Source organism: Musca vetustissima, unplaced genomic scaffold (genome assembly GCF_032173495.1).
Source record: "Musca vetustissima isolate MV318-11 ecotype Yass unplaced genomic scaffold, APGP_CSIRO_Mvet_v1 utg479378, whole genome shotgun sequence".
NCBI lineage: Eukaryota > Metazoa > Arthropoda > Insecta > Diptera > Muscidae > Musca > Musca vetustissima.
The window spans coordinates 2,143-12,622 of NW_026889280.1; the positions used below are offsets into that span (position 1 = coordinate 2,143).

Below are 10,480 nucleotides of genomic sequence, written 5' to 3' on the forward strand. Positions count from 1 at the left end.
AAATAACAAGAAGAAGCACACGAAGCATCAGAAGACACAGAGAAGCCACAGCTAAAGAATTCACTTCCTATTGGGAAACCTTTCCTTTAACAAAAATTGTTCAGATGAGTTGGAGGTTGCAGGAAGACAGCATTAAGCTATGGACGAATTTTTCTAGTTAACGCCAGTTGAGATATATAATGAGCTGTAAGGAAAAAAGTTCAAAAGGGAACCCAGATAAATCCTATAATGTTCGTTCGTTCATCTTCTTTTGCTTCGGAGATATTAAGATGTGAAGCGCACACACTGAAAGCTGGAGAAAAAAATCAATTGTGCCAGGAAGTGCCAGAGTGATTACGTTAATGATAATGATGATTATGATGATGAGCCTTTTTGTGTTTTACTTTGTTTTTAGGTTAACATAGAAACTCCGATTTTTTTTTTGGAACGTAGGAGAACATAATTGAATCGAATTTTCAATCAAGAAGGTGATTTGGTTGTTGTTGTTGGCAGATAAATACTTTGAACTAGTTTCATTGTATTTCATATTCCACATCACTGGGTGGTCTATGGTATTATTTGTCTGTAACTTTTCATACATGTATTTGAAGACTTAAAGAAGGAGAAAATAAATTGACAAAATTTTGTTGTTTTGTAATTATGCCTTTTGACAGGAGGCATGATTGCCGATCACTGGAATAATCGAATCTCAAAATTCCAACGCAATTATATGTGGCTCTGGTGTACTAGGATTACTGACTTCGTTCGAAAATTAGCAAAATGGCGTACATAGATTTTTTTTAGAAAAACACCGTTTTTTACCACCATCTAATTTAAAAAATAAGGAAAATTATCCCCGATTAGATTTATCCTAGTTCATACGATAAGTATATATTCACAGAGAAACGTGTCAAAATTTGAGAGCCATTGATTATTAGATTTATCGTGTCCGGCATTCGTAAAAACGATGCTTTGAGAAAAACGCGTTTAAAGTTTGAGAATCACTCTTGCTAACACAATAATTCGACTATATCTTCAAGACTGGTTGAGACTTTCAATTGAAATTTTATTGGGACATTCTTGAATTATTGTAGATTCGAATTAAATCCAAAAATTAAATTCAATGATTTGAAACCGATAATAGGGTTAAGGGCGTAGGCGAGTAACATGTGTTGTTTGGTGTACAGAGTGCCATTTCTGTTCACTTTTGCCTCCCGTATGACCTTTTCCAGCAGGATGTTAAAAAGGTCACACGACAAACTATCACCTTGTCTGAATCTCCGAGAGGTCCTTTCCGACTTTAACTGCTGATCTTGTGTCTGTTAAAGTTTTCCTGCATAGCCGAATTAATTTTGCCGGAATGCCAAACGCAGACATGGCTTTATACACCTCAGAACGGATAGGGCTGTCGAATACGGCTTTATAGGCGACGAATAGGTGGAATGTGTCGATGTGTTTTTCGTGGGTTTTTTTCCAGGATTTGGCGCAGAGTGAAAATTTGGTCAATGGTGGATTTGCCAGGTCTGAAGCCACATTGGTATGGTCCAATAATGTCATTGACCATTGGCTTCAGTATTTCACACAGTACGCTGGATAGCACTTTATATGCGATGGGAAGGAGGCTTATTTCTCTATAATTGGCACATATCGCCTTGTCTCGTTTTTTGTGCACAGGGCACAGGATGCTGAGGTTCCAATCATTGGGCATGCATTCTTCTAGCCAAATTGTACTAATCAGCTCGTGCATGCTCCTTACCAGCATCTGACCACCAGTCTTGAATAGTTCGGCTTGTAACCCATCGGCACATGCTGCTTTATTATTCTTCAGCCGATAGATTGCTATTCCGATTTCATTTTGCTAGGTGGTATACACTCTATACCGTCATCTATTATTGTTTCTGGGGTATCCACTTCACTGCTACTATTTGATACCAGAAGATTCTCAAAATGCTCCTTCCAGATCCTCAGCACGCTGTCTGTATCTGTCACCATCTGTCATCTGTGCCAAAGCTTTCGGTTTGGTGTTTTACCCGTTGGTAGAATTTTCGGACTTTATTCTGACTCCTGTACATCTCGATTTGTTTTTTTCTTTTTTCTGAAAATACGTTTCTCCTCTCTCCTTTTCTCCCCATAGTTCTCCATCGCATTACGCGTTGCTACTGCCCGCAGGGTTGCCCTATACGCTGGGTTTTTCATATCAGTAATATTACGACATTCCTGATCGTACCACGGATTTCTTGATGGTGGTCTTTGGTACCCAAGTGTTGCTTTTGCTGCAGTTTGCCATTCTCTGCCATTGTGCATCTGCTTTCGTCAAACAGTTGGGTAAGTTGAGCGGAGTAGGCTTCTGCTATCTGTTGTGTTTGCAGCTTTGCACCTTTGCTGCTACATTAAGACGGGTGTGTACCTTGGCTGCCACAAGGTAATGGTCCAAATCAATATTCGCTCCCCGGATCGATCAGACGTCTAAAACACTGGATGAAACCCTTCCGTCTATCACAACATGATTGATTTGATTTCTCGTTGTTCGATCGGGAGAAATCCAAGTAGCCTTGTGTATATCGAGATGCTTGAATCTGGTGCTGCTAACTACCATGTGTTTTGCTGCCGCGAAGTCAATCAACCTCATGCCGTGGTCGGATGTTTCTTCATGGAGGCTGAATTTTCCGATGGTGGGGCCAAAGATATTTTCCCTTCCGATTTTTGCATTAAAATTTCCTAGCTGAATTTTTAATGTCATGGCCAGGGCAACGGTCATATGCTGTTTCTAGGCGCTCGTAAAATATGTCTTTGGTCTGTTCATCTTTGGCTCTAATTTGATTTTTCGGGTTCACATGGGGTGTCAAATGTTCCTAAAACAAAATTTTCAATATCGGTTTAAGTTTTGATATATCTCGATATAACGGTACCGCCCTTATCTCAGTATTTGGAGCATTTTAGCTGCAATTTCTAACCGAAAAGGTTGTAACTTGACATTCCATGTCCCTGATATAGAAAATACTTCCCCCTGAAAATGTTGAATATAGATGTCCTATATTCAACCAGTAAGGAAAATAGTAAAGTCGGACGGGGCCGACTATATGATACCCTTCACCACTATGGGTATATTAAACAGGACTATTAACATGAAATATATATGGGAGCTATATAGACCGATTTTCTCGAAACTTGGCAGACATCACTCTAGGCTCAATTCAGTACGTTATGCCAAATTTCGTGCAAATCGAAGGATATATAGGGACTTTGGTGCACCATTTATATGAAATCGGACGAAACTATATAAGATTTTCACGAAACTTAGCAAATTTCCAAATTTCGTGCAAATCGAAAGATATATAAGTACTTTGTGGCACCATTTACATGAAATCGGACGAAACTATATATGGGAGCTATATCTAAATCTGAACCGATTTTCTTAAAACGTGGCAGACATCACTCTAGGCTTAATTCAGTACGATATGCCAAATTTCGTGCAAATCGAAAGATATATAGGGACTTTGGGGCACCATTTACATGAAATCGGACGAAACTATATATGGGAGCTATATCTAAATCTGAACCGATTTTCTCAAAACTTGGCAGACATCACTCTAGGCTCAATTCAGTACGTTATGCCAAATTTCGTGCAAATCGAAAGATATATAGGAACTTTAGGGCACCATTTACATGAAATCGGACGAAACTATATATGGGAGGTATATCTAAATCTGAACCGATTTTCTTAAAACTTGGCAGACATAATTCTAGGCTCAATTCAGTACGTTATGTCAAAATTGGTGCAAATCGAAAGATATATGTGGACTTTGGTGCACCATTTACATGAAATCGGACGAAACTATATATGGGAGCTATATCTAAATCTGGACCGATTTTCACGAAACTTGGCATACATCATTCTAGACCTAAATGATTAGTCTGTACCAAATTTCGTGCAAATCGAAAGATATATGTGGACTTTGGTGCACCATTTACATGAAATCGGACGAAACTATATATGGGAGCTATATCTAAATCTGGACCGATTTTCATGAAACTTGGCAGACATCATTCTAGACCTAAATGATTAGGCTGTACCAAATTTCGTGCAAATCGAAAGATATATGTGGACTTTGGTGCACCATTTACATGAAATCGGACGAAACTATATATGGGAGCTATATCTAAATCTGGACCGATTTTCATGAAACTTGGCAGACATCATTTTAGACGTAAATGATTAGGCTGTACCAAATTTCGTGCAAATCGAAAGATATATAGGGACCGTTTACATTAAATCGGTTAAATATATATATGGGAGCTATATCTAAATCTGAACCGATTTTTCCCAATTTCAATAGGGTTCGTCCTTAGGCCGAATAAGTGACCTATGCCAAATTTCATCCAATTCGGATCATAAATGCGACCTGTACTTTGTTTACAATTTTACATCGACAGACAGACGGACGGACGGACGGACGGACGGACATGCATAAATCGACTCAGAAAGTGATTCTATGCATATTCTCAAAAGGAACCATGTGTCTATCTCGTTTCCTTTTGCCTGTTACAAACATATGCACAAAGACATAATACCCTGTACCACAGTGTGGTGAAGGGTATAAAAATTTCCGATTAATTTTTGATATTTTAAAATTCCTAGCATAGTTTTCCCTTTTTATAAGAGTATAAACAATCTACTAGCAGACCATTTACAGTGACATTGTTTCCATGTAAAAGTCCCGACTTTTTAAGGAAATATTGAATGTACACCACATGGTGGAGGGTATAAATTGTTGTGTCGGGCCAAATTTGACAACGTTTTTACTTCATTTAATTTAAAGTTCCCGAATTTCCATAGTGCTTAGACTTAAATATTTGACTGTATGCTGAAGTTTATCCACAGAAATAATTCGAATATCATATTAATAGGGTTCAGAAAGTGACCAGTTCATAAAATATTAAATACTGGTTTCTTTTCAGAGAAAGCAAAAACAACTTTGGAGTGTGTGTTTGGCTGTGATGGCACAAAAATCTTTTGTCGTTTTAATTTTTCTATTTTGATTTTATCTTTTCTTCTTCGTTATGTCTTGTCACTTTTCTTCTTATTTACTTACATGCTCATGTTCTGCGTCATTAGAACAATCATATAAAATGTTAATCATTATGTTGGGTTGTTCGTATCAGCACTTGTTTGATATATTGTATTTAGTATTTATATCGAAATATTTTGGAAAATACATATGCGAATTTTGTAACACCAATGCAGAGGTCAGTACGAGTGTCTGAAATAAAGAAGCAATAGAATGCAAAACTAGTCACAAATGAATAAGTGGGAACTCGGCGGTTGTTGGCAACAGAAACAGTAGTCAAATAAACGGGTAAACGATACCAAAACATAATCATGGTTGTGGTGGTGTGTTTTTATACCCTCCCGCTAGTTCGACAAAACATCAATTGACGGGTTTTCTATAGTAATTTCGTCGATTACTTCCTCCAGTACTTACTTATGTATCCACTAGTATAATACGAATGATACTATTGATACTAATCATAGCATACATCATTAATGATTTTGATTTAAGGGTATGTACTTATTTCAGTATCCCAAAGTAAATGAACGGTTCATCGATTGTATCAACTGCTTAAGTAAGTTCAGATATTCTTTTGTTTCTCTTTGTTCGATTCCGTTATTTTCTGAAATTTGCGTGATGCAAAAAAATATTGGTGGTTGAAAATTTTCATTATTTGTCGACAAATGAAAAGAAAAGTTATAAATTTTGTGTGTTCCTAGTGAAATTTATGTATTTTGTGTGTTTAAAGGTAAGGTAATTACCTTGAAAAAAAAAATAAATAAAACACGTGACTTAAACACCATATTTTGATAGTAAGTATTTCTTTAAATTTGTATTTAATGAATTATTTCTAATTATAAGTGATTCTCATTTCAGACATACCTATTTCAAACTCTAGCATGAGTGAGGCTATACAAAAATTGATGACGTCAAAAAAGACACGAAATGCTCATAAAAATAATTTAACGTTCTTTAAGGTAAATTTTTATAGAGAAATTTTGCAACTTCTAAATTTTTCCATTTTCAGCCACAATGTCCAAAACTACTAATACTGGTCCTAGATGAGCATTTCCGAAAAAGAAGACAATTATTATCTGAATATGATCTAATTTTTATGTGTGTAATAATAAATAATTTTATATTTAATAAATTAAATGAAGCACTTACTTCGGTCATTATTAATCATTAGCGAAATAGTTCATTACTAATTATAAACGAATCATGACTGCAATTGTCATTACAGATTTCGTCAATGGAAGGTAAACGAGGTGGTGACGATTACATACCTCCAATGACATCCCCATGTTAAATTCGTCACTCAAACGCATGGCTAGTGTATTGGCGAGTAGGTACTGGTACTTTCTTTTGGAACAATGGTATAAGTACTTATGTAGTGCTTACCCGAACAAGCGGGCTTCACCACACTGTGGTACAGGGTATTATGTCTTTGTGCATATGTTTGTAACAGGCAAACGGAAACGAGATAGACACATGGTTCCTTTTGAGAATATGCATAGAATCACTTTCTGAGTCGATTTATGCCTGTCCGTCCGTCCGTCCGTCTGTCCGTCCATGTATTTTTGTGAACAAAGTACAGGTCGCATTTATGAACCGATTTGGATGAACATTGACATAGGTCACTTATTTGGCCCAAGGACGAACCCTATGGAAATTGGGAAAAATCGGTGCAGATTTAGATATAGCCCCATATATATATTCGTCCGATTTAATGTAATTGGTGCACAAAAGTCCCTATATATTTGATTTGCACGAAATTTGGCACAGCGTAATGAATTAAGTCTAGAATGATGTGTGCTAAGTTTCGTGAAAATCGGTTCAGATTTAGATATAGCTTCCATATATAGTTTCTTCCGATTTAAGGTAAATGGTGCACCAAAGTCCCTATATATCTTTCGATTTGCACGAAATTTGGCATAGGGTACTGTATTGGGTCCAGAATGATGTGTGCCAAGTTTCGAGAAAATCGGTTCAGATTTAGATATAGCTCCCATATATATTTTCGTCCGATTTAAGGTAAATGGGGCACCAAAGTCCCTCTATATTTTTCGATTTGCATGAAGTTTGGCACAGAGTACTGAATTAGGTCCAGAATGATATGTGTCAAGTTTCGAGAAAATCGGTTCATATTTAGATATAGCTCCCATATATAGTTTCGTCCGATTTAAGGTAAATCGGGCACCAAAGTCCCTATTTAGATATAGCTCCCATATATAGTTTCGTCCGATTTAAGGTAAATCGGGCACCAAAGTCCCTCTATATCTTTCGATTTGCATGGATTTTGGCATAGGGTACTGTATTGGTCCGGAATGATGTGTGCTACGTTTCGTGAAAATCGATTCAGATTTAGATATAGCTCCCATATATAGTTTCGTCCGATTTAAGGTAAATGGGGCACAAAGTCCCTCTATATCTTTCGATTTGCATGGAATTTGGCTCAGAGTACTGAATTAGGTCCATAATGATGTGTGCCAAGTTTCGAGAAAATCGATTCAGATTTAGATATATCTCTCATATATAGTTTTGTCCGATTTCATGTAAATGGTGCAACAAAAACCCTATATATCAGATCTATATATATATATTTTTTTTTTGGTCCGATTTAATTTAAATAATGTGCCAAAGTTCTTATGTTGCATAGCGTACGGAATTTAGTCCAGAATTTTGTGTGCCAAGTTTCGTAAAAATCGGTTGGGATTTAGATATAGTTGATATGAAGTAATTGACGCACCAAGAAACCAATATATGGCTGATAGGAACTAAACGTACCGACATTAGTATAACTTAACCTGTGACAAGTTTCGTTGAAATCGTTTCATATTTGGGTATAGCTTCCATATATATTTTCGTCCGATTTTAAGTAAATTGTACATCAAACTCCTCATGTTTGTCAGATTGATATCAAATTTTGCACAACGTACAAAATTGAGCCTAGAATATCGTAGTTATGTTTTCTAGAAGTACAGACATAGCCCAACGGATGACCTATTGATATTTGTTTGAAGTCGATTTTCATACTGTTGTTCCAAACGAATGACATGTTTATGGATAGTTCTAGTCCGATTCACATTTAGATAAATATCACATATTTTATTTTATCCCATTTCATGTTAATAATGCTATATAATATACCCATAGTGGTGAAGGGTATCATATAGTCGGCCCCGTCCGACTTTACTACTTTCCTTACTGGTTTTACTTATATTCTAAGGAAATATAAGTAAAAATGGATGAAATTATGCAAACAGTCGTTAAAAATTTGTTTCTCTGTACAAAAATATTGAAATCACACGGAACATCAATACAGCCTACTAAAATCATATGTTTATTGAAATAAAAATATGAATAACACACTTTTCTAGATTACTATGGAATTCAATGAAAATCCAAAAACAATGAATTGATATTCATTCATGGGATAATGACACTACCGGTCTTTACAATTTCGAACCGAAACAAGTGGCTTTACAACAAAAAAATAAATAAATAATTATAAAAAAATAAAAAAGTAAATTCAAACAACGACTGTGTCAAGTTCAAAATCTTTGCGCCTCGTTTTAGAACTGATAAGAATTGGTTTTTACCAAGCGCCACAGTAAAGTGTGAAATCAAATACAAATCGTTTATTAATCAACAGACAACACAGCGAGACAGGCACAAACTGACAGATAGATAGTAAGAGTGTGCCAATTTCTATTTTATTAGAATAATAAAAATATAAAATCAAAAAAATGAACATTTGCTTATTAGGTAAGTCAATGTGAGGTAATAATGAAATAATTTAAATTCAATATTTTTTTAAAATATTTTTAGTCATCTGCCTACTAAGCCTCGGCTGTCTAGTCTTCAGCATGGATTCCAAGGAATTTACCCTAGAATATATACAACACACATTAAATTCCACAAATGAAGATGAAAACTTTGCCATAGCTCCGCATGCTGCCTATGAGCTTTACCAAGATCTCTTTGAATCTACATCGATTTATGGTTTCCGCCCACAAACACAAATGGAAGAGGATCCCCATTTACCCAAGGCCATACTCAAACATGAATATCGTAATGAAAGTTATGTCGAACAAAATATCACCATGAAAGCTCGTTGGACATTTAATTTCCAAACACGTGATACAAGTAAGCGGCCTTTTCATCAGCTAGATTCCGGGGATCGTACATATTTGGTGGATAATTTACGGAAGGATGATGTTTTTCGTTATGCTTTCGTTGAGGAGTTGAATGCCAGTGTTTTGGAGCTGCCATTACATTTACATGAAATAAAGTTGTTGATTATTTTGCCCGAGGAAGAAAATGGTTTGGAGGAGTTAAAGGATCAATTGGTTGAGAATATGGATATGGTGGATTATATTAGTAAAACTCAGTTCGCTATGACATTGGTGCGGGTGATGTTGCCGAAATTCTCTTTGGAGGATGAACAGGATTTAGTGGAGTTTTATGATGAGGTAAGTGTGGCAGCATTTTGATTAAAATACAGAACATAAAGAAGAGGTTTAAAGGGCGTATGAACCAGTATACATGGATTTAAATCGTAGTATATCTATGGTACGCTCTAGACTGAGTCGTTTGAGGAAACATGAATTACACTATGCGGCAAATTGTTCATATTAGAAAGGGTCCTGGGTTCTATTCTCAGAGAAAATATATATATATTTGCGCTAAAAAATTTGGTATTAACAACTGCCGGATTCGTCGGAAATATTTGCCATTAATTCACGGAAAAATAAACCGGTTGCCTACATTTTGGAACGGAACTTACAGATAATAAAATCGATTTTTGTACCGGGTTCAATTAACATACTAGCTGTTATGCATACAGTTTAGATTTTTTAAACAATCAAATGAGGTTTATCGATATTTAAGATAGAGTTTTGTACTTTTGCGCAAATATTGTTTGGTATTGAAAATGGGTCATGTCGGTCCTGGTTGTACTATAGGCCCATATAACGCCATCCCCAAATATTGGGAATTTTAGGGGTACCCCTCATTATTTGGTATTTTGGGCGTTCTTTTTTCAACCAAATTGGCTATAATTTAGTATTTTGAAATATCATTAGATAGAAAGAAAAAGTACAAACATTAGGTATTTTGAGTTTTCATTGGGCAGCAAAGTACTTGACCAACGTCCAGCAAAGTACTTGACCAACGTGGGTGGCTATCGACCCACCCACGTCGTCCCCGAAGCTTGGACTATGGACAGGGTGGTCCCGCTACTGAAGCCGGGCAATGATGCCAGCAAAGGTGAATCGTACAGGCCGATTACACTTTTGTCGCCAGTAGCGAAGACCCTTGAGGCTTTACTCCTCCCTGGAATTAGGGAAAGCAATCCAGTTGCGGATCATCAACATGGATTCCGTAAGCAACACAGTACGACAACAGCGTTGCACGCCATTTCCACGTATATAAGTAGAGGACTTAAC

General features: G+C 36.3%; 1 protein-coding gene across 1 annotated transcript; it reads left to right on the plus strand.

Annotated features, from left to right (window-relative positions):
* Window positions 1–8,779: 8,779 nt before the first annotated feature.
* LOC133336956 (leukocyte elastase inhibitor-like) lies at window positions 8,780–9,505 on the plus strand (the record flags this gene model as incomplete). The annotated part of the gene is made up of 2 exons (XM_061545223.1): window positions 8,780–8,798; window positions 8,862–9,505. Coding segments are annotated over exons 1-2 (663 nt in total), but the record flags the coding sequence as incomplete, so codon positions are not given.
* Window positions 9,506–10,480: the final 975 nt, after the last annotated feature.